Below are 26320 nucleotides of genomic sequence, written 5' to 3'. Positions count from 1 at the left end.
CCATACTGTAGAACCTGAGGAAAACCTCGGAAGGGAGACTTACTGTTCTACTGGTTTTCATGGTTCTGCTTTTACAAAGTTTTACATTTTCATTTCATTTTATTAATCTCACTTATAACATGCGCTGTATTCTTTTTGATTATATTTTCTACTAAATTAACTGTAGGTCATGTCGTTAAATTCAACTTTTTGCAGCTACCGTTTGGGACCGTGACGTCTCGGAAGACCGCAAAAATGTAATCATCTCACCAAATCATCAACACTCATTTACATAATATTAATTTATATACGAACGTACACATATCGTGCCAAAACACAAATACCCTAAAAACTTAAAACCACTCACGGCATCAAAATATTAGATGAACGTAATTTAATTTGCCGTTTCTGCTACCACTCCCTCGTAGGTAAATTCGGGAGCAAAATTGGGTAGTCATTTCATAAATTGCATTTGACCTGCGCGAATATATATTAAATTTATATTCCCGTATATTTATATTATACGATCTTCTGGTCGATTATATTTGGGTGGAATTAAAAGGCAATTTCAGTTTATTGAAGTGATGTAATTCTGTAATCCAAGGGATTGGTTCTGGGGATTCAATTATGTGAAATGATTTGGCCTCAATTTGCGTATATTTATGATCTACGCAAAATTGCTTTCCTGACTTGCATTTTCTCGTATGCTTGTACAGTCGCCATCAGATATATCGGAGCTACCAAAGGGTTTAAAAATATCTGAACATGCACTCTAGCGCCTTGGCAATAGAGACGTGTTCAGATATTTGTGAGCTCCTTGGCCGCTCCGATATATCTGATGGCGACTGTACCTATATTTGAAGGTGATAGTTATTTAACCCCAGGTATCGCTGGTGCGACAGGGTGGAGGCGGATCTGCGCGATCTTCGAGTCTTCAATTGGCGAGAGGTCGCACAGGATCGAGAAAAGTGGCGCTGTCTTGTGTCGGAGGCCAAGTCTCATTTTGGGTCGCTGAGCCAACGGAGTAAGTAAGTAATTATAGTTATTTAACCTTTCATAGGACACAATACGGTATAATTAGAGATTAAACGAACTTACCTGTAAGTGAAGTTCTATCCTAATTATGCGAAGGTTTCGTCCGAAGATATTAACAGAAGAGATATATAATTTATAAAGTAAAACAATGTTGACTGGTCAACGCTGTGTATTCAAGCGAAGCAAGAATATTGACATTAAACGAATGATAGATTAAGTGAGTGAGTTGATGTATTTTTACAATGAATGAATGAATGGAAGGTAGACTTAGATTTTTGTAGTAATATATACCAATTATCATAGTTTTTTTTAACAGAAAATTGTTAGTACTAGGGTTATATTAAATATATTAATAACGGGTCACTCACGTGTTTTAAGTCGAAAACGCTCGACATGTTTCACTCCGTACCGAGGAGCGTCTCACGGAAGTTTTTTATTAAAAGTACTAGGGTTATATAAAACTGTACTCTTATTAAAATTTATTCTGAATTTTTGGACATAAAATTAAGCTTTTCATGGTGGTTGATAGACTGATCTAATGTTAAGAGGTACTTATTAATTTCAATAATTAAGTTGATAGTTGTGCTGAATAGTTTGTCAAATCTAGTGGAAACTATCACTAACTACCAATAAAACAAATAGGTACTTACATCTTGGTTTTGAAGTGGTCACCTAGACGAAAATGTACCTAGGTACCTTATACCAATAATACCCATACTATACTATAGTAAATACTTTTATATTATAAAAGTTTCAAACCTAGTGTACATATTTCTCTTTTCTAAGTTATTAAATAACATCATAAGTTTAATGATACTTGTTTCAAAGATGGTACGTGCAAAAAGTTGAAGAGAAAATAATGATGTCCTTTTTACGACGAACTTTAATCCATAGAAAATAGTACGCTACAGAAGATTGCTGAAATTATACTACTGTGTATTAGTTTGAGAATTACTGTACTGTTATGTATATAATAAGCTTTTATTAATCTTATTAAGAAGACTTAAAGACGCCTCAAACTGTGAAATCATATTCGAGCAATAAAAAACTTATTTTAATTCCGACGAACCGATAAAACCGACAAACTCCAGATTTGATGGACACCCCAGCATTTTTCAGTTTTGATGTGCAGCGCCACGCGTGGTAAATTAAAGAAGGCAAATTATAAACGGCGCTGGTTATGTCAGAAGGTATTACAAATTGCCTGGACTTTTTACAATTTGCCCCCGGCATTTTACAAACGGCGCGCGAAGTCGTCATTTTACAAACGTGAAAACTTTATAACTTTTGATGCTTCGAATCCAAATAAAAATTTAGTCCATTTAAGATCTTTCTATTCTTAATCAGATAAAGTTGCAGTTAATTTGAAACTTCAGTGTCGATATTTCATAATCAGATAATCGTATATTGATCTCTATGGTAACGACATAAGGTACAAATTCCTCTTATAGCTAACACGCAGACATTCTGTTGTATTTATTACGTAACGGAAAACTGCTTACGTCACTAAGGTAATTAAAATAGCGGGCAGAAAGTGATGACGTCACTATGCGTGTGTTTTGAACGGTAAAGGTGAAGCTTTGGTTATGTGACCTACAGGCAAATTCGAACGTACGCTTGACGTCAAAACGATATTTGAATGATGTGAGTTAATAGTAGGTCAAACCAAATTGTCAGTAAATAAGAACAAAATAAATATAATTCTCTGTGTCTATGTTTGAAATGAGACCACTAAGCTATAGCTATCAATCGCGCGTTCATGTCGGTCGGACTTGTCCGTACATTTATTAGAGCGAGCACGACCCTCGGGTCTTGCCATTTTATTTTGCCACCTAAAATCCGATGTCAGCTTATAACTATGCTCCATGCCCTGAGACCCAAACAAAGTAACAAACATTACTGGATTTAGTTATTCGGTCTGTGACCACGAACGTAACGTCACGTCCGAAACGTCAGGCCATAAATAAACGTAAGTTTGTACGCGATTAAGTCCCGTGTAAGTTTTAAAATTATAAGTGAAAATCGTGTTAGTTTAAATCAGTATATTCGATCTGTTTCCGATATAATACTGATCTGTGTCCAAAGTGACATTTCTTCAACCAAAAACGTCACTATTGACACGGACAATCGAATAACTGAAACTGGAATTGGACTGGCAGTTAAATTAAAGCTTTAAAAAAAGACAATGTGACTACCATCCGTTTTAAATGAATACGTCGACGTGGCAAAATGACACTTTAAATCAGAACGCGTGCTCAATCCGGAACAAAAAGAGTAGGTAAGTAACAATGTGACGGTTCTGTAATTAAATTCTCTATTCTCTGAGTTGTGCGCTTTTGCCCTCTTGCCGCATTATGTGAGGCTGAACACGAACTTTTTCTAATTTGTAGGTTACCCGTTTGAATGCTGAGTTTTATTTGGATTTTCATACAAAGTGAAATGTGTGGAAATCATTTTTAATCTGTTATTATAAATTAATAATGCAAAATTAATAAAAGCATGTTTCAGTTTAATAAAGAATTCATGCCATAATTTTTGCCTATAAATTATCGCAATGAATCAAATGAGTATTAAAGGGCCCACTGACTATCAGTCCGCCGGACGATATCCGGCCTGTCAGTTGTTTTTTTTTTTATGAAATAGGAGGCAAACGAGCAGACGGATCACCTGATGGAAAGCGAAGAACCTGATGGAGTTGTTCGGAACTGTCAAATTTTTGTTCTAACTGACAGGCCAATATCGTCCGGCGGACTGATAATCAGTGGGCCCCTTAAATATGTTTTATAATAAAATGATCTCTGAGTAAATGCAATACAGGATTTAAATAAATAAATCAAAGGATAAAATTTATGTTTATTATTAAGTACTCACGTGGGCTAGGATCAACTAACACTCATTGGACCATTTGTTGTCTTGAATAAAATAATATAAATAAATAAATATATAAAATAAATATTTGTGGATAATTTTACACACATCACACCAAGCTCCAACCTAAACCTTTATAGATAAATATATACTTAAATACATACATAAACTCAGGAACAAATATCCATGATAAACACACAAACAAATTGCCTTACCAGGATTCGAACCGACCTGCTGTTTCGTAGACAACACTACGAACTAGGGTATGAGGACGCTACTATGTATGAAATACTTGATACATTTGTGACGTTTTCAACTAATTGTCGCTGTCGCTTGTCGATAAGGTTGATTTCTAATTGAAGCTACATGGGAATAGCGCCTTACTGACAAGCAACAATAAGTATCCTTATGGTTGAAAATGTCACATTTAAACAATCAGTCTAAGAGCGGCTTGTAAAGGTCGTTTTCAATCCTGTGTACAATCAGTCGTTGTCGAACGACGAAAGACCCTTTGATTTTATCAATAATTGCCCTAATGTATTACAGCCCGGATTATTGTGTCACGGGTGTTTACAGACTGATGCTTAGATAGATATAAAAATAATAATAATAATGTCCCGATAGTCGTTTCAGCGAACGGTCTCATAGCGAAGAGTCTCGACCAACACCTTGAGAGACTCTCGCTAGGTGGTTGGATCAAGGGTCAGATGCAGAAGGCGGTGATCTTGGACACGGCGCGGATAGTCCGCCGGTTCCTCTCTCTGCGGCCCTGACCACCGGCAGCTTGGGCCCTGCCCCGCTGCTGGCGGCACTCTAGGTTAGGTTTTTTATAATTTGTTTATATGTATTTTGTATTGTTTTGTAAGTGTTTTTATATTTTACTTTTATATGCATATTATAAAAAACCTAACAAGAAAAAGAATAAATAAAGAGAATAATAATAATAAAAATATTTATTTCCAGTTAATGTTACAACAATAGGATAATCTTTTACAGCAAAGGTTTAAAATCTAGATGTTAAAGCCTAAGATTAACGGTGGTCTCCACACTAGGCAAAGCCTGTATCGTGGTTACCAGTTTAAAGATATGTACTTAAATATATCAATTTTGACATAAAACTTTTTTTTTTTTACATATATTGCCAATTACACTATGTATCTATTTATTTAAATTACGTGAGCAAAAAGGTGCACAAGTTAATAGCAGGTAGGTATTTTAAAGTTTAATCTAAATGTAAATACAAAGGTTAGTGTGTGTGTGTGCATGTATGTGTGTGTAAGTGAATGATGTGTGTGTGTGCGCACGCATTAAATCATAGCAAGCAAATGTAGCCTAGCATAGTAATACAAACACTTTAAATGATTACTTCCATTTTTAGGGTTCCGTACCCAAAGGGTAAAAACGGGACCCTATTACTAAGACTCCGCTGTCCGTCTGTCCGTCCGTCTGTCCGTCTGTCTGTCTGTCATCAGGCTGTATCTTATGAACCGTGATAGCTAGACAGTTGAAATTTTCACAGATGATGTATTTCTGTTGCCGCTATAACAACAAATACTAAAAACGGAATAAAATAGAGATTTAAGTGGGGCTCCCATACAACAAACGTGATTTTTGACCGAAGTTAAGCAACGTCGGGCGGGGTCAGTACTTGGATGGGTGACCGTTGTTTTTTAATACGTCATAAATCGTAAACCGCAATTTACCTTTTATTCAATCAACGCACGGAAAAAAGTACGGAACCCTCGGTGCGCGAGTCCGACTCGCACTTGGCCGGTTTTTTTTTCCCTCTACATTGGTCTTAAGGCAGTAGTTAACTGGTATAGACTTTTGGTACATGTGAGAAATGTAAAAAAAAAAAACAAGATTATGATTAAGAGATACCTTTACACCTCACCTGCACTTAACTTTTGTTGAGCAACACCGAGCAACGTTCTAGGTAAGTTACCTAGTGTTACCGTGTTGCAGTGTTGTGGAGCAACACTGTGCAACTAGGTAAGTTACCTAGTGTTACCTTGTTGCAGTGTTGTGGAGCAACACTGTGCAACTAGGTAAGTTACCTAGTGTTACCGTGTTGCAGTGTTGTGGAGCAACACTATGCAACTAGGTAAGTTACCTAGTGTTACCGTGTTGCAGTGTTGTGGAGCAACACTATGCAACTAGGTAAGTTACCTAGTGTTACCGTGTTGCAGTGTTGTGGAGCAACACTATGCAACTAGGTAAGTTACCTAGTGTTACCGTGTTGCAGTGTTGTGGAGCAACACTATGCAACTAGGTAAGTTACCTAGTGTTACCTTGTTGCAGTGTTGTGGAGCAACACTGTGCAACTAGGTAAGTTACCTAGTGTTACCGTGTTGCAGTGTTGTGGAGCAACACTATGCAACTAGGTAAGTTACCTAGTGTTACCGTGTTGCAGTGTTGTGGAGCAACACTGTGCAACTAGGTAAGTTACCTAGTGTTACCTTGTTGCAGTGTTGTGGAGCAACACTGTGCAACTAGGTAAGTTACCTAGTGTTACCGTGTTGCAGTGTTGTGGAGCAACACTATGCAACTAGGTAAGTTACCTAGTGTTACCGTGTTGCAGTGTTGTGGAGCAACACTGTGCAACTAGGTAAGTTACCTAGTGTTACCTTGTTGCAGTGTTGCGGAGCAACACTGTGCAACTAGGTAAGTTACCTAGTGTTACCGTGTTGCAGTGTTGCGGACAAAAGTTAACTCCGGCGTGAATGTTCCTTAAGGCATGAGGTTTACGAGGTAATTTATAGTCTTTCGAAGCAGTGTCAAATATTTTAGCTACAACTTCGCGAGCCAAATTAGACGACGTTACCTAAAGTATTCTTTTGTTTATGGTAACAAAACTTCCGTGTGACACAGACATATTAAATATATTAATAACGGGTCAGTCACGTATTTTAAGTCGAAAAACTCCTGAAGCTCCTGATGACACTCCTCGGTACGGAGTGCAACATGTCTATCGGTTTTCGCCTGAAAATACGTGAGTGACCCGTTATTAATACATTTAATAACGCAGTCTACTAATAATATGATGATATGTCATATCATCATATTAGTAGTAAATTGTGTATTAAGGGCGGTAAACAAGATTTTACAAACGAGTGTGAATTATAAATAAATAAATGTTTTCACCACACTTGTCATAATAAAGGGGAGAAATAAAACTGCTGCCTAATTTCAGACGTACATTATAGCCCTAGGTCGAAATTTAGGATTTCCGGGCCGCATCGCCTACGTTTAATAACACCTTTTACGAGCAAGTGTGATAAAAAATTAATTTAACTCCACATGTATTTAATTGTTAGTCAATATTGATACAATAATGTAGATTAAAATATAAATAAAATGGTCTAGACACCACTTTATTTAGTTCGTCAATAAAGTTGTTGATGCTGCAAACAAAGCCGCCATTATTTTTATAAAACGCAAACAGATCAACTAATTGTATAATATTGGCTATTCCGACCTAAACCAATATTGGACAGAAAATAAATCTTTTATAACAAAATTGCTGTGTAAGCGCCTTGAGTCCACGCTGACTTTGCACCGATTTTTACGTAACAGAGTGAGAGAGTGTCGTTATAAAGGTCATGTTTTCATATAAATTTGACATTATAATGATGGCATTACCACACTGTCAGACTGTGATTCGATATTGCAGGTCCCTCGAATATTCAATTTTAGGCTGGTAAGAAATGCTTAAAGTAATATTTTAGAAATGAACGTGAGAGCCCGGGACCCCATAAACAACTAATTTACAACCACCAATTATTATAATGTATCAAACTTTTGCCAAACTGACACCTGTGCTCACAGTTAATAGAGAACGTAGAATATTAAAATATTATTATTTAAGTTTACTCATATAAATAGTATTGTATACAACAGTGATTATCAAGCTTCATATTTATCTTACCTTACTTAGGCCACTCAACAAGGTTCGTAGCCTAAACACGGTACTCGACTGAAAAGCTCTCTATTATATCACGATTGTAATACTGTATGTAAAGTCACTCACGTAATTTCGGTCGATTTGATCTCGTGAGTGACCTTCTTTGAATGTAATATTAGTACATTACGATACAAGTGCGAAAAGTAGGATATTCTCAATGAATGGCGATAAATTAAAACACGACCGAAGGGAGTGTCTTAAATCGACACGAATGAGGGCTAACGCGTATGAATTCGCCGTTAGGAGCGCTAGTGTAGATGGTGGTCTTTTCCATAGTTCGAAATGTCAAATGTCACATTGTTCAATGACTGACAGCTGTTCTTTAGTCTTTTGAACCACCATCAACAGAGGCGCCAACTGGTGAGCAAAAAAACGATAGCCCTGATTGCAAATTTTCTGTTCGCACGTATATTGTACAACGTTTTACAGTACATATGGCCCTTTAAATTTTCGACATATGCACGTATAGTGTTAGTTACCAGACTAGGGCGGTAAATTAGCACCATATGTACTCTAAAATATTTTCTAAACAGTCTCATAGAAGTTTTTTGATACGTTTAAAATATCCTAGAAATGGGTTACACCTCGTCTAGTCATTTTCCATCGTCCCATATATTTTATCAAATAGAATAGACTAACCAATGGTTAAATAGCATAGCTAAGACTCTCAAGGTCTCATTTTGTCGTGTCTTGATTCAGTTATACTATGGCTTATACGCTAGGGTACTGCTATGGAAACTACTCGTTTCGCTCTGGTAAACATGCAGAGCTAGTATAATAAGCGCACTATATCATAGCGTTATTAAAACTTTAGGCAAATGCCGCGAGTTGTGGGTAGTTCGCGGGGGCTGTCTAACAACGGACAGAATAACAGTAGGTCTGTGTTCTTATCACTTACCTACTTAGGTATTTAGAGACTTATTAATCTTATTATATTAAGATTAAGTTAGTCCCATTGTATCTTAAAGTTACTAGAACTGCTTGATTAAAGTGCTCAACCTCATAACTCCTACCATACAAAGTGTTCCTATTCTTCCATAAGTTAACTATAATGAATTTGGTTTGTTATAAATAAATAAAGCAATTAAACAAAATTAATGCTACTTTATTTGTTTCATGAAAGCTTCTGATTAGATTGCAGCAAATATGTATGTACATTGTAAAGTACAATTGAGCCTTACTAGGTTAAACATGGCAGGGACAGTTTTTTAACCTATCGGTAATCTGAGCCGGTAAATCGATTTCATTTCATTTCATTTCTGATAAATTCATAATATCCATCTTGTGTTTAAATTTTATTTATACAAGATCAACACCAGGTATTTCTTATTTCAGTGGTATTGGTATGCGGTATGCATAAACGGTTACAAGCCTCAATACGGTATTAATCATTTGTCTTATTCTGTCGTTTCGACATATGCATTGGTAGAATAGAATAGAATATATTTTATTTGTAGTAATTGTACATCGTCATATTCCAAAATTATTTACAATTAGAAGAACAATACAATTATTATTACAGAAAGTTATTATTAGTAAGAAAGGGATAAAGCATAATTAACTAACTGAGGCTTGTTTAGGCATACTTTATGAGAAAAATGTACATCAAAGAAGCTATTATTCCGCCTAAAAAATAAAATGTTCAGCAAAGTAGATATTTTTCCGCCTAAAAAAATACCTGTTTTCGTAGTAATTAAACCTTGAAATCTTTAACTCCCGTGAGACTTAAACATATTAGATTATTTTAAAACGGGTCACTCACGTATTATTAAGTTGAGCCACTCGACTTAATAATACGTGAGTGACCCGCTTTAAAATAATCTAATATATATGTAATTGCTTTTCATAAAGAACTTAAAATTAACCTTTTCATCTTAGATGTTCATTGTATTCAACAATAGCGTGTATATAAAAAATGTGTATGTAACTGATGAAGACATTACGTATTTGAATTTGATAAGCAATTTGTTCATTTGTTTCAAGTGTCTCCATCAAATGTCTTTCCACGTAAACCCATTATTAAACCTCAAACTTTCAAAACTTGGCTGATTCCGTCCAGTTAGTAATTCCAAGTTCTCGCGCCAGCACTATCCTAAATTGCACCTGCAAGTCAACTTGCAAGTCCTCCAACATCGATTGTAGTTGGAGAATCAACAAGCGTTCCAAATTAATTTCGAGCCCTGAATAACTTGATTGGATAACTTTAACATGTAAGCTTAGTTTATTAGTTTTAGTTTTAAATTGACCGTAAAACTAAGGTTTAATACTGTTAAAAGTTCGGTAAATGTTTTCGTTGAAATTACCTTTACGAGTGTTGTTTACAACAAATCGTTGTTTTAAATGTTGCAGTAATAGGGTTTTTCTAATTTTGGAGCTCACTTTTTGTTTTTATTTGTCTAGACATCGTTATTTTATCAATGAGCAACAATTAAAAATTGTTGGAGCAAAATTAGTGCCATTATAAATATTACGACAGTTTTGAAATAATTGTTCATTCGAACTTGAGGGTCATTCTGTGGGTACTTCGGGATAAAACAAAATTGTTTGTGTCTTTAAATTAATTGTTATTGTGCCGGGGGGATATTTTTAATAGGCTTATTTTTGTTGAAGAATATTCTTAATCTTTAATCACGATGCCTTTGTTTTACATTTTGTCCTATTCCATACTTCTATATATTTTTATCAGTTTTGTGTATTCTCATTAAGTGGAAATAGGTGTTTTCATATAAATCCATTTCGTCCGGAATATACATTTTAACAGTAATACGTTTAACATAGAAACCTCAGTGAGTGAAGGCTGCAGAGAAATTGACGATGACTAAATTATAGTTTGAAATTAATGTTATGAATAAGATAATAAAAATGGTGACAGGTCTGGAATGGAGGAATGGTACTATTTCTAAGTTGTTTCTATCACAAACTTCTCTTGTCTTGCCAGGCCTGCGGTAAAACATATTGCTACCTAATATTTTACCATTAATTGTTAAGACTTAGACGAACAGGCTTACATGAAATGACAGCCTGACCTACTGTAGCATACTGTACTGTGATCCAAGTGTTTAGAAAATTGAGAAAGCCGGATCTGCGTAAAATTGAATTTGTGCTCAATCCAACGCTTATATAATAAGCTATATATATTATAAGAAGCTTTTCTCGGTAAAGTTTTTGTAAATGGGGTAAGATTGAAATTTGTACAGCTTTTCACATGTTATATAATGATGTAAATTAATGTGTGATTTCTAAACGTAGCTCGCATAATAAGGGGGTAGTGTATAGGAATGGAAAGATGATTGCTACATTCAGATTGAATAGATTAATGTGGCCTCTATAACTAAGTTACCCCTTTCAAATATGTTCCGTATTGTGAATTCGTGACAATTTCAATTTAATTTACGATTTCAATATGGATTTAATGTAAGAAGGATTGTTTCAGTTTTCGCAATGACAATATTACAGATTGTGAAAATATAATCCCACCGCACACATAAATGTCAAAATGGCAGCCAATTTCAAAATTATTATAGTTATGGTGTGTTTTGGACTTCCGGTTCGAGCGCCATCTTGATAGTTAGCATCGTGATTAATTACTTTGTTTTTTGCTCATTAATATTGTTTAAAGTGTAATATCGATAGCTTATTATACAGTAAACTAATGTGGTAGTGTGCAGTGAATGGAGAATTAATTTTGAAGCGCTTTTAACCACCATCTTGGAGTCAACGGCCGGTAGTCCACGTGCCTCTTGTCTAGCTATCGATTTACAAGAGCTAACAAATCACCGTACACTGTCTTGTACAACCGTACAATTTTTGTCGTTTTTAAACCTCTTAATACCTTGATACTGGCGAAATAGTCCCACTGGGCTGAAGCCATAATTTTAAAAGAAGAAGAAGAAGAAGAAGATGGTGTGTTTTATTTATTTATTTGAATAGTCGAATTATTTACACAAAGCAAAAAACTTAATATTTATTGAACCTCAACATTTTGGTTATAGGTTATAGATGGACAAGTTGTTGGTGTAAGTATAGAACATTGTGCTGCAAAAAAAATGATGTCACGCGCATATAGCACTGCATTAGCACATCGATACAATTATTCTTTCATTTTACAAAAATCTGTGATTTAGCCTAGATATTTGATAAACAGCTAAAGCATACCTTTTTCAGCCAGAGCGCCGACGCAGCCCAGCAAGAACACGAGCAACACGGCGGCCATTTTGTTTAACTTCACGCGCACATAGCACTGCACTAGCACATCGTCACCTGAAAAAGAAATACTAGTTTAAGGATAATTATGGTAAAGTAAGTTAAATAGTTTCATTATAGAATAGATGACGCATGAATCGTTCGATAATTATCGTTATCAGGCGCACATACGGAAGGTGTAATGTGGCAAATGTCCACTTTCCGTGTTTAGCAGTAACGTTTTGGTTTACTGCGACATAAACGCATATTGCTTGTGTCAGCGCAACCTAACATGTATATATAGGCAGGCAATTAGAGAATATACGTTATAATATAATGGTGATATCTTTTAGTTAAAGTAAAGCGGCAAAGACCAAGTTCTAAAGGTCAAACTTAATGTTAAACTAAATTATTTTATGAATTTAAGGTGGTTCGACTAGGTTACCCAAAGCTTAAACCCCGCTAGATGGCGTCACTTTCGCAAATTTTCAGGTTTTATTTTTTTGTGGAATAGTGTTGGTATCTGTATACTTAAAAGTATGTTTAGCGCACTCTTTACATAAATATTGAACTATTATAATAAACATTGAATACTTCATTAGTGCAAAAAACACTTTTAAAGTCGACAGAGTGTTTCTGTCATGCTATTTCCTACTATTACTCACACATGTAAACAGTGTTTCCGTGATGCTTGTAGTAGACAATTTCATGCAGTGTAAGTATGCTGCAATGGCGTTGCGGTATGTTCGTGGAAATACGTGCAAGAGGATTCGGGTTCGAGACTGGTACGTCAGAGGTACTTTTTTTGTCCTTTTTGTGTTATCTTATGTTTCTTATACCTTTTATTCTTCGAATTCTTGTCCAATTCCGATATAACCGAAATATATTTCAGTGATATCGGAAACGGCTCTAACGATTTCGATGAAATTTGCTGTAAGGGGTTCGATCTAGCTAGGTCTTATCTCTGGGAAAACGAGCATTTTTGAGTTTTTATTTATGTTTTCTTTTTCTCCCAGATATTCAGTATTATTAATAAATTAGTTTATAACGTTTTATAAAAATATGTGACGTTTTGAACTAAAAGGTACCACATTGTCGGTTGTCGATTAGGTTGATTTCATTTTGAAGCTTTATGGAAATATGATAACAATAAGTAGGTACCCGTTTGGTTGAAAACGCCACATATATTGAAAACCTGACTTTCACAAATCTCACCTTTTTGGGTTCTTCCAACTCAGAAAGGATGGAGAATACTGACGATTCTTAGTAGCACTAGCCCAAGGAAGTCCAGGTTTGTAAGTGTCAGGTATCAGTTTTTTTTTAAAGCGCTAAATATAGTTCTACAAGTAAAGCAATCCCTTACTGCCCAGCCTCTATAGTATTTTTCAAACTGGAAGGGTACGATGATAGATTTCATCTCCATACAATTTATAACCTAATAATGCCAAATGTTGCAAAATTATATTGAATTGAGATCTATCATCGTACCCTTGCAGTTTGAAATAGTTATTTACGATACAAGTGCGGAAAAGATAAAATTCGAAACGAGTGGCGACAGATTAAAACACGACCGCAGAGTGTTTTAAATCGACACGAGTTGCGAATTACCTATTCGCACGTGTATCGTACAACGTTTTACAGTACATATGGCCCTTTAAACTTTCGACATATGCATGAAAAGTGCTCTTTACGCACTAGGGCGAGAAAGTTGCACCATATGTACTGTAAAATACTTTTTAGTACATATGGTGCTACATATACGTTACCGCCCTAGTGCGGTAATTAGTACAATACGTGGATACGTCGAAAATGTAAAGGGCCATAATTATGTACTGTAAAACGTTGTACAATACACGTGCGAAAAGGTAATTCGCAACTCGTGTCGATTAAAACACTTCCTTCGGTCGTGTTTCAATTTATCGCCACTCGTTGCCAATTTCCTACTTTTCGCACTTGTATCGTAATGTACTAATAATAAAGTAGTAATTGTAAAATAAAATTAAAACTTTTTTTATATATATTTTTTGGATTCAAGTAGGTACAGTGAGTAACAACATTGCATGGCCTTCTAATTATAACTATTATAGAAAACGGGATATTTATCATGTTTATTTATATTATTTATTTCTCGATATTTTGGCCGGTCTTGCAAGACCAGTCGTTGTGGAGATCCCTGGGGAGGCCTATGTCCAGCAGTGGATGTCTTGTTGGTGTAGATGGATTCACACAACAAATGAAATAACATTTTTTCATATTTGTTATCCGTAGTTGTCCCTGTACCTGAAAGAAAAATAATATCATGATAGCACAAAATCTCTAATGTTATAGGAAGAAAGATGATGCAACAATACGGATTCTAATAAAGTTATCGTTTACTTACCTAGTAATAATTGTGTTTTTCATTCATAGACAAAATTCCATAATTGTCATCCCCAGGAAATGTTTTATTTTACTTTATTGCAATGAGGATGTCCTTTTTCTGGCTAATGAAGGAAAACATTTTATTTCCAAGAATGCCTCTTCATTTTGCACAATACCTAAAAAAAACCTAGAGTTAGTGACACATTGACTATTCGGCAACCAAAACAGTAATAATTACATTATATAGGTATTGTTCACTGCTTATATCTACCATTACGGAAGAAGTGAGAATTATTTTCTAAAAAGATCGGCACGAGAAAATTACAATGTACAATGAAGGAATGAAACTGTACCTACCTTACGAAACTTCACCATCATGAATTCCGCTTCAATTGAGTCTGAATTTTTCTGGATTTTCGCGGACCAGAACACCGATGATTTTTGTAACTTGATTTAGACGTTGCTATCATTTTCAATTTATACAAACAAATTGACACAATAAACATGACCCTATGTGTCAGTGTCAACACTGTCAAATAAAAATGCACTAAACATGACGGCACTGCAAATCCTGCCAGGTTGGCCAGGCAACGTCGCCAACGTCATAGAGTGGCAACGCCGCACGCAACGTATTTGTACACGACATTTGTGACACACACATACGTAAAATTGATGAAAAAATTACGTTGATTTATGTATGACTTCTGTATGAAACAAAGTTTTTCTATTAATTTAGCGCAAACGAATATTCGAAAGTATATAAATGAGCAAATATTTGTGTAGTAATAGTGTGTAGTGCCTTAATTAAAGCAGATTGAATTTTGTATGAAAATCGAACCACCTTAATTGAGCAAAAGCCTCAGCCCCATCAAGGGACGAATTCACAAGTTCAGAGGTACGTGGAAAATGCCTTACGCTCGGATGACATTACACAGCTGAGAATAAAAGGCCATATCCCCATTAGAGTTGTATAGTGACATGGACATGAGGTATTAGTCGGGTGAAAGCTAGAAATAAAACGCTTTAAAGAGGAATGTAGAATTTGAAGAGGGAATTTCATAAAATATCCTCCTAAATAGTAAGTAAAATTGCACTTTCCCATAAACTGTAATTTTAAAACTTGAAATAAAGCTAACGTACAATTTAGCTCATATTGAGCAAATTTTTTTAAAAAATTCGTCTTTTCTTTGTTAAATAGGAACCTAAGTTTTTTTGTGAATTGGGATTAAGGGGCTACAAGAATTTTGAAATATTTTTTTTAACAGCATTATCAGATAACACGTTTTATAATTTCTATGTTGTTTAAACAAAATGGGACTTATAGTGGGTTGCAGCACGCACAATCAATATACTGATTAACGTCAACTACAGTTGTAGAGTAGTGTCTGTAGTTTAACTCTTTGTATTAGTTCTCTAAAGACCTGACAGAATTCAAGTAAATCCGGAAGCATTATAGTTATAAAAAGCTTGTATGACGATGACGCGCGCGCTAAATTTACCAAATCGATCTGTTTGCGCGTTTTGTGGATATAATTACATTCTGACGAACGCTGGCGCATCCAGACTGGATTTTGCGAAAGTATACTCATGGTGAATGAAATGGGGTCATTTATTTAATACTATGGCTAGTTTTATTTTATTTATCTTGAGCAGAAATCCTCAGTGTGATGAGCATTTCGCTAGGGATAATAAAGGGGTTTGTGATGAGCGACAAGTACCTACATATAACCACATTTTTTTAAATACAGAATTAGTTTAGTTTAGTTTAGTTTTAGAGATTAGTTAGTTTATTTAATTTTAAATTAATTACATAAAAATGATGCATTACATACTGTATAAAATATAAAAAGGAGATAGATTGTAAAATATAGATTGATGCAGGCCAGAAAATGACACCTTAACTTGAAATAACCAACGAATGGTGCTTTTTTCTTCGTCTGGTTCACTCATCTCGGAAATTGATTAGAAGTATGCAGGGTAAAAAATTGAGAAACGGATGAATAGGTATTTAAGGTATTTCATAGTAGGAGCATATACAACATAATAACTAAAAGATTGAAGTAATATGTCGGTATTGAAAAACCTAAATTTACCGAATCCGATAAATTTTAATAACAAGACTTCCTTGAGACACAGATATTAAACATGTTAGTAACGGGTCACTCACGTATTTTCGTATTTTCAACATGTCGAGCGTTTTCGATTTAAAGTACGTGAGTGACCCGTTATCAATATGTTTAATATGAATCCGATAGATGTTTAATTTTACTTTATTAGGAACATATTAGGGAGTTAATTAATGTAGCGGGTATTTTTTATACATGCTGATATTTAAAAGATTGAGGTCGTACCTGCCTAGACGTTTTTACGTGGTTGCGTCAGCCTTTGTGTTAGAACATGTTTTACTCTATTCAATCCTAGTAGAATTCCACTCATATCCCAATACTTTGCTGTCAAAATTCAGCAATTCGTCTGTTGTTGATTCGTTTGCCTTATGAATGATATTTTCATATTCACAATTGAGTAGGAAACTACTAACAATGTTCATTCTTTAGATGACCCAGTCACAACCTCGTGTGCTGTTGATGATATATCTACTTGTTTTATTGTCTAGGAGCGTATAAAGAATGCGCGCAGCTATTCTCGTCTGTTGCTGCGCGTATTTCGGCCGCGGTTTGCAGACAAATATTACAACATATCTGAATGTTAGGTTATTTGCCGGTAGCAAAATTAAACTGAGAACATGAGACTTTCTACGAAAATATCAGATGCAATTGGAAGCATGAATCCTTAGGTATGTTTAAGTGTACTTAGTAACTTTAATCATCATCATCAACATTTAAAAGCCATGCTCTTTTAGGTGGAGTTATCGCCACTCTTCTCTTTGCTGGGCCAGCCTCATACGACACGTGACACGACAGAAACCAAGCTCTTGAAAGCCAAAGTCAAAGTAAAATTGTCAAAGCCTAAATTTCCCCTGGTCACTTTTATAAATATCCACTCTATTCCCACCCTTATCCATTGGATATAAGAAGCAAAGCTTGTTTATCCAATGGGACAGTCATTCAAATTAGGCCATGTTTGCTGAAATATAGCGTAAGATGCAGCGGTGCAGATTGCACGCATGCATGCGTCTCTGTGTGTTGCATAAATACATGTTCCATGCAAATACACCTTGTGTGCAGTAGTTATTAGCCGGGACATATTCATGTCAAAGGAGGGAGGGTAAGGGACGGTAGTGTGCGTAAAGCACCATACTCAAATGTATCATACTACATTAGTTTTAAAACGGTTTAACCTAATTAATAATAATTTAGGGAAAACAAACGTCTTCCCTAAATTAAGTGGAACATAATTTGACATTTGATCGAAATTCGGTGGCAGATGTTGATGAATTGTTTTAACACCTTCACTGCCAACGTTTTCGTAGCGCTACGCTCGTAGCCGATCCCAATGTTTTCCCGCTTTGTAGAGGAAAGCGACTACGAACAGAATCCGCCGAGCGGGTTCCCGGCACTCAATGTGTTAAGTAAACCATGACAGATTTAATAATGTGTTATGACTTCACGCAAATCACGTCAAGGTCGTATCATAACAAAAACAAAACGATTTTATATACAATACACTTTCTACTATTTAATATTATCAGCAAGATATTTTATCTTCAAATCAGATCTAAATAAAAGCACCAAATGTTCTCGTCCTATTACGAATTAACCTGAGCTCATGATGCTCTCTAATGAGCACAAATCGGATCGGAGTCATGTCGCCGAAGGCCGCACGGTCAGATGTCCTTCATATATTCAGAAACGTAAGTGAGAAAAGATTTCCTATTTCAAAGACTTCCTTGTCAGTTTTAATATAAGAAATAATTAAATTAACAATAAAGTAGCTAAGTTTGCTGTTCAATTTATTTGAAATAAACGAATCTCTTTAACTAAACAAATAAGCTATTGGAAATTCAATTTAATTGTAATTGATGTATTTTTTGATATTACCTAAAAATGTGAAAAATGTGAAAATGTGTTAATCGTAAAAAAAAACAAAAAGCGTTGAATCTTGTTCCTATTAAGCTTTTAATTTGTATTAAAACTGTTCATTTAACTGTTAATTTTTCCAGTAAAATTAATTGTATTATATTGTTTTTAGCCATTTCGAGTATTTTTAAAACAATTGCCTTTTTTACCAGCAATTTTACTTTTTACACGATTTGTTAAAAGAATCCTACGTTTCTATTTATTGAAAAGAACTGCGCATTTACTTTATTTTGTGACATAGAATGACATACTTTTATGATTTTGATCGACCGATCCTAATAGGAAGACAAATAGGTATGTAAGTCAAGTAGCGTATTGTATAATAAAACATTTTGGCATCGGCATTGACTCAAGGCGGTGATATGGTTCACTACATTTTTATTAGATATCTGCCAAGGTAAATATAATAAAGATATTTGCTCAGAAACAAGCCCCAAAATGGGATATTTTCCTTGATTAGCTTATTCAAAGTAAACGTCTATTTGGACGTTTCTTCTACCTAATCTGCTCAATACAGAATAATATGTCTAATGAAATCATGAGAAGCAGAATATGAGTCCTTGAAGGGTTAGGTAACATCTCAACCAAGTTTATCGATCAAATACTTTTATTTTCTTTGGTAATTGCTACATATTCGTAATTTATTCTACTAAATATAGTTACCTAAAATATTTATGTAACGGGAAATTTCTACCATAGATTAACGTTACTTAATGTTGTTTTGGGAGTTTGTAAATATTGGTACAGTGCTTTTGAAGTTACATTAGGTGTTAAAAGGGAAAGTTTACAGAATTTTCACCAAGATATTATTCCACTCAATGCCTAGATATTATCAAATCGAACCTAGTTATTAAACTATAATTATCGCGATGGTAGCTATCGATAATTATCCTTTCAAATCCTGTCCTGACTTACGATAGGTACATGTAAATTAATTAAATCTAGGACAATATTAATTAAATCTACCAAAGCCATTTAATTAATCAAGAGATTAACCCTAGTTCCAACCTATTTGATAATTTGTATTAATTTGTATGACTGTCAAATACACAAAAGAGTTGATTACAATTTACTTATAACAATTATTAAACAATGTCAGTTGCAAAAAGGTTTTAACTAGCGAGGTCTGCTTTGTGAACTGGGGAACGATTCGACTTGGCTTTGTGATAGTTTGTGACATATTGATGATGTAACTAACACTAATATAGCTTAACAACTATCTGGGTATTATTGCTTAGAGAGATGCAATGGAATGAACCATATTTTTTTCGTTTTATTTGTACCTATATTATAATAATATATAGTTACCTATATGTAAATAACATACACGTAAAACATCAGTAACTCAAGAACAAATATTTGTGATGGAACACACAAATTAATCTTCGAACCCGGGGCCGTCAATTACCTAAATCTTACATTTTATAAATTTCGTATTTTGTATCGCTGTAACATCTTCATCATCGCTGTTTCAAACATCTAAATATAACCCATAAATGTGATTCATATAAAATAATGGCAATTTGAATCAAATCTTAATTGTGATTAGTTTTATCTCATCTCGTGTTAACGGGCTATCATCTGGGGCTCGTAAACTATGACCTTTTTATAATATTCCGGGACTAGGTGGGCGGATAGGTATTTCTCAATAATAGGCACCTTACTATTTGAGAGTACTCCGGACTGGGTACGAGTAATAAGCTCCATGCATGAATTTATTTTTATTTTTGGATTCATAATTTATATCGTTGGAACACCGGAAATGATAAAAATACTTTTGTAAACCTTAACATTATTTTATGAAAAAATATTAAAAAGGTTGAAAATTTTTGAGCGGTTGAAACGCTCATAATTTTTGGCGCGAATTCGACAGAGCGTGATGACGTCACACGTTGGGCGGCCCAACTGACGTTTGCTACTAATGACACTAATCTGTCGAACGCGTGACGTCACGTGGCGTTTCGAGCGTTTCGCTCACTAACTTTTCGCGGGCAAATTTTTGTACTATTCATTTATAATTTTAAGTAATTAAATGGCAATTTAAAAACGGAAATGCATTTGTAACATGATATAACGGTAACATACATCCGAATAAAACATATTTCGTTCAAATATAAACTTCATGCATGAGGATAATTGTTATGTCTATATCTGTGTTCACATATGTGGCTGCGATAGTGCGCAACCTTAGTATAGTACCTATTAGTTTAGTATCATGTCACTACCTGTGAGTTCCTATAATTGGCTTCCTGTATCTACTATAATTTTTATGTTAATGTCACAGCTGTTGGATCTCCAAATAAATAAAATAAATAAATAAAATATATCTACCTACATACATCACACTTTTCTTCTGACCTTAACTTACCCGGAGCCCGATATAAAACGATATCGTGTCAAAAATAATAGAAATTTAAAATTCAATATTATAAATGTAAGGCATTGTTTTTGGTATGAGAACTATATGTGACGTTTTCAATCAAAAGGTACCACATTGTCGCTTACCATAAGGACGAAAATAGCTTATATCTTTATACGAAACACCTGTCAGAGCATCCTTATGGCAAGCGACAATGTGGTACTTTTTGCTTGAAAACGACACATATACCTAGAAAGTTAGAAATAAAAGAAAATTTAAAAACCTTAAGGATGACTCACGTTAGACCGGGCCGGGTCCGGGTCGGAGCTTCCAGCGCTTCATTTTCTAAGGAAAGCATCAAGTGATAATCGGTCATCTGTCATAGAAAAGTAAGCGCCGGAAGCTCCGGCCCGGACCCGGACAATAAATGTATTAAAAAAGTGTATAACTTTAAATAAAATGGATCGTGTGAATATTAGTTTTTTTCGCTCTGATGTTTCTGATGGTTACTGCAATTCTTAAATAAAAATAAATGTCCCCACTTATATTAAATTAAACGATGCATTTTGCAGGATCTCAAGAAGATAAATTCGTTTTAAGACTCAGAGCGAGAAATGCTCATTTTCCTGCACTTGTGTTTTATTATCACATTTCCGTTTTATTCACTATATTGTTATATCCTGGTAACTTCATTACTCAGGGAAGGGGTGTTATTTCATCCCCCAGGAGATCGGAGGACAAATAGAAGGGTTTGTGGTGAGAGAAATGTTTATTTTGTTACGAGTGTTATGGTGAAGCATGTAATAAAACTGTAATAACATATCTACACATTGTTAATACAATAATCTACAGGCCAATTCGAACGTACGCTGACATCAAAATGATATTTGAATGATATTATTTAGTTATGGTGCGTCTCACCCGTCTCGCCAATGCATGTACGGCCAAGTAGAAGCGAAATGCATGATAACTGAATGATATCAGATGTCATTCTGAAACCAGTGTACGTTCGAATTGGCCTTCTGGTAAGGTCATGTGGGGTAAGAGAAGCATAGTTTATTTTTCTCGGGGCAAGAGAAACAGATTATCTACAAGTGTTTCTCTTGCCCCAATGTTTATCTTACCTTATCTAACAGGTTTAAACAGGTTTATTTAAGAAAGAAATATTGTCTTCGGTTACCGCGATAGTTAAATACTCATGAAATAAAACAATGCAAACGGATTATATCGCGTATAGTGACACCCGTTGACCACGAACGCTGTAAAGGGTTTGAAGCGTCGGGATGTATTATAAATGCGAAATTTTAAATTGAAATTGAAATTGAAATTGAAATTGAAATTGAAATTGAAATTGAAATTGAAATTGAAATTGAAATTGAAATTGAAACTGAAATTGAAATTGAAATTGAAATTGAAATTGAAATTGAAATTGACCTAAAAAAATGAGCCGTGTGACGAAGCATTTAAGCGCAACTTGGGAAACCTGTTGTTGGATAACCCTCTGTACTCTATAAGTGACTTCATGGAATTGAATTTGTAATGATATATGTAATTTTATTTATGATTCAATACGCGATATAATCCATTTATAGTACATTATTGTCGAGGCTCGGAAGTAGCAACTTGCTGGCTGAGGATTTGTTTTAAACGGACGACCTTGGGAGTCCGTTTAATTGAATCCGAAGCCAGCAAGTAGCCTTCCAGCCGAGTCATATATAGTGCTTTTCTCAAAAATGGCGCAATAAATGCAAATATAATAGAAATATTTTACAGAAGCAACATTGTTATGTATATATTTTCACAGAAAAAAGTAAAAAGATTTGCTTTGCCGCCGTTTTATTTTTTTAATTAAAAATGGAAGTGTATTTTTCTGCTGAAAATACGCCAACCTATTTGAGACACCTAAATAGTCGCGGTACCAACATTATAATAATAAGTACTGATCATCTGTTTGGCTGTTTAATGGACCTATGCCTTCATTTGATATGGCCACTTCAACTTTTAAAAAGTTTGGAACTCGACAAATAATGGAATTTGTATGCAACATTGCAGTCCCAAAATCGAGACTGCAATGTTTTTAACTTTTTAATTTTTTGACTGACCATAAACTACGCACTTCGCGACCTACTTTTTAACCGGCAACGTCGACTTTGCCGTCCATTTTTGAGAAAAATAGTTTTATTAAGAAAGAAAATAAAAAGGTCTTGCTAAACGTTGTAGTACACAAATAGATCACCTCAAATCTAGATAATTGAATTTTCTGACTCTTTTCCAAAAGGTTGGTTCTCGTCCTTTCCTGGAATCGATTAGGGCTTTTTGGGGTCCCTCACGAAAACGGAAAGAAATCTTATCGATTCTAATTTGTGCCATTCTCAATCAAAAGGTTATTATTGTCGGTTGTCAATAAGGCGCTATTTCCATATGACTACAATTGAAAATCAAACTTGAAAACCGACAATGTGGTACCTTTTGATTGATTTAACAACTTGTTATGGTTTTGATATTGCAGGTTTTTAACTTTTATCTCAATCACGGAAAATATACTTCTGTTTTAGATTTTGCTCGTCAGCTACTTTATACTAAAATGATACTGCTATGGTATCAAGGGTAACCATATAAAACTGAAAATTAATTAAAATTAGACACGTTTGCGTGAATTTGTCCAATTGCCCTAGCAAATATGGCCTAGATTTTGTGTGATTTTTCATGGCTTTTATTTTTATTGAAGCATGTCGTCATCATCATTTTCCTCGCGTTGTCCCGGCATTTTGTCACGGCTCATGGGAGCCTGGGGTCCGTTTGGCAACTACTCCCAAGAATTGGCGTAGGTACTAGTTTTCACGAAAGCGACTGCCAACTGTCCTTGTCAAACGCAGAAAATAAACTAGGCCTTATAGATGTTTTTCTTCACGGAAGAGCGACTGGTAAATATCAAATGATATTTCTTACATAAGTTTCGAAAAACTCATTGGTACGAGCCGGGGTTTGAACCCGCGACCACCGGATTGAAAGTCGCACGCCCTTACCGCTAGGCCACCAGCGCTTCGCTTTTTTATTGAAACATGTAAAAAGTCAATTTTTAAGTAAAGTACAATTTTGAATTAGATCTCTCTATACTATTTAGACAATAGCTACGGAACCCTTTCCAACTTTTTTTTATATTTAGGGCACGGACGGACGGCGACGCGTTTAGCCAAATAAAAAGGCCCAACCCAATATGCATTGAAGAGCACTCGAGGTTGTAATTTTTGTTAGTCCTTTTCTTGAATGCCCTTTCGTAGAATTTATTATTTATTTATTTTACCTTTATCACTACATTATAATAGAATAAAGTCGCTTCCTGCTGTCTGTCCCTATGTATGCTTAGATCTTTAAAACTACGCAACGGATTTTGATGCGGTTTTTTTAATAGATAGAGTGATTCAAGAGGAAGGACGAGGAAGGTTTAATATGTATAATAAATCAGCATTGCACCCAATATACCCATATTTCAGTAAGACAAAATATTTCTGTTGGAAGTAGGGAAAGTTAAAATATAATTTACACCTATTTCTCGAATATCTTTTAAACTAAATCTTTTGATGTTTGGAGTACGTATAACAAGTCGTTTAATTATTACCTATTGTATTTAAAAGAAATGAAAATCACGTTTCAATACACAGTAAAATACCTACTAACTAAACAATCCAATTCAATTATCTATTTAAGAATGTCCTATAATATAAAAAAGAATGTCCTATAATATAAAAAAAAAAAAACAATTAGGAAAAGAACTACAAATATCGTTAATCACACAATACACACACACCGTAATAATAAGTACTGTCGAATGTACATATTTGTGTTAGTAATTGTTTTTATCAAAAAAGTATATTTAAAAACTCTTGTACGAGTTTTTGAATATACTTTTTGTGGAACTTGATACAAAATTGTAAATTTAAAAAATGTAGGCGCGAAGGGTTATCGTCCCATAAAAAAATTTAATTTCGCGCCTTTTTCTACTGACAAGATTTGCTTGACCAACTATAGGTACGTTATTCTGCCTACAAACATCGCTAGTGTTTTTTTTCTATTTTTTAGGTATACCAACTTTTTCAGTTTACCGACTCACGCTTGACCGGAAAAGACAATACGCACGCACCTGTCATCACTCGGTGTTGTTTGTTCTTTTATACTGTGGTCTAAAAAAATTCAGTTATTTGGTTTTGTCACAAAAAAAAATAGGGAGGTCCGGAAAGTTATTAGAGCTACCATATAAAGTAACGTAAAGTTGATAAATCTATGAGGTATTTCTATGGTTACTTTATATTAATGTCAAAAATTAGATTAGTTCCCGATTCGCCGGATTGAGGTTTCGTCGAATTTTCGTTTAGTCAGATTGTGACTAAAGTAAATCTAGCGAAATAGGAATCCGGCAAAACAAGAATCCGGCTAACCGGGAACTAATCAAAAACGATGATTCAGCCCGGAATTTTTGTCACCTACATCACCTTTCAAAATCGGGATCAAGATTCTTTCTTTTACACTTTTTATAATCAACTCTTTGCTGCACACCCAGCTGCAAAAATGCATAACCACTTTATGAATGAAACTAATTTATAAAGTGGACATCTTGCTGTTCCTTGAAAAAATATAAAAATGTATACTGCAGTCACCGTTTTCATTGTAATCAAGTGTAAAAGCTATCAGCTTCTGCCTTGCGCCACAAAGGCGGTTAATATCTCGATATCCTTTTGTCACACTGTCACTGCCACCATGTTTTCATTCCCTGTTTGACTTTGGCTTTTTTTCATAGATGTCTTACCGTAGATGAAACACGAGACTACGCAATGGCATGCTAGGGTGGTTCTAAAAACTACTTGTTTTATCAGATTTTTGGGGCATCCCTCAATTTTTATACAAATGACTACTATATTACCCTAAAATTATAATTCTAGCTGCTAAAAATTTTAGATTTTTTACAAAATACGCACCATGTCCACCTGAATTATTAGTAGATTGTCTACTTCACTTTTTTTACTCCAATTGGGATCAAATTAGCCCGTGGTTGTGAGTCGAATTAACAAAAAATTAATAAAAAAAATTATGGACTACAAAAAATTGCTTACTTATATTAAAAAAAGTTTATAAAAAAGACAACTTAAACATTATACATATAAAAAAAAACACAATTATTAATATTATCATAATCCGTGGATTTATTAAAATAAAATGAATAAATAAATAATTTAATTCAGGCAGCAAGGCCCATATTACGTATACCTTATAGACTAACATACATATAAATTTCATAAACTGCAAAAATTAACACCGATTATGTCGACACCGCACGTTTTCGTGTATGCGCTTGTAATGCGGAATCTACTCGAGAAAATCTATATTTTTTGACGACCTGCAAATTGGAAATCCTCGGTCGTCTGCAGTTTGAATTGCAATTTGTTGCAAGATCTGTAATACACTCAAAAACAATTAAAAAGGGGACATCTCGTATTGAAAATGTAATCGAAGCAACCCATTTCAATTGTTTTCGAGTGT

General features: G+C 34.6%; 1 protein-coding gene and 1 long non-coding RNA gene across 14 annotated transcripts in view; one reads left to right on the top strand and one right to left on the bottom strand.

Moving 5' to 3' along the window:
- Window positions 1-26320, top strand: part of LOC134751805 (uncharacterized) — a 149966-nt gene that overhangs the window by 71954 nt on the left and 51692 nt on the right. The window lies entirely within an intron of this gene.
- LOC134751771 (hemicentin-2-like) overlaps window positions 1-26320 on the bottom strand; it is a 634647-nt gene that overhangs the window by 565245 nt on the left and 43082 nt on the right. For all 13 annotated transcript variants that reach the window (XR_010128692.1, XR_010128693.1, XR_010128696.1 and 10 more), the window contains exon 2: window positions 12002-12106. Coding sequence is in view for 8 of the 13 variants with exons in the window: in XM_063687232.1 (XP_063543302.1) it covers window positions 12002-12059 (58 nt within the window). In the remaining 5 variants the exon portion in view is untranslated. The remainder of the gene's footprint in view (window positions 1-12001; window positions 12107-26320) is intronic.

The sequence above is a fragment of the Cydia strobilella genome, chromosome 23, assembly GCF_947568885.1.
Source record: "Cydia strobilella chromosome 23, ilCydStro3.1, whole genome shotgun sequence".
NCBI lineage: Eukaryota > Metazoa > Arthropoda > Insecta > Lepidoptera > Tortricidae > Cydia > Cydia strobilella.
This window is presented reverse-complemented; position numbering and strand designations above follow the sequence as displayed.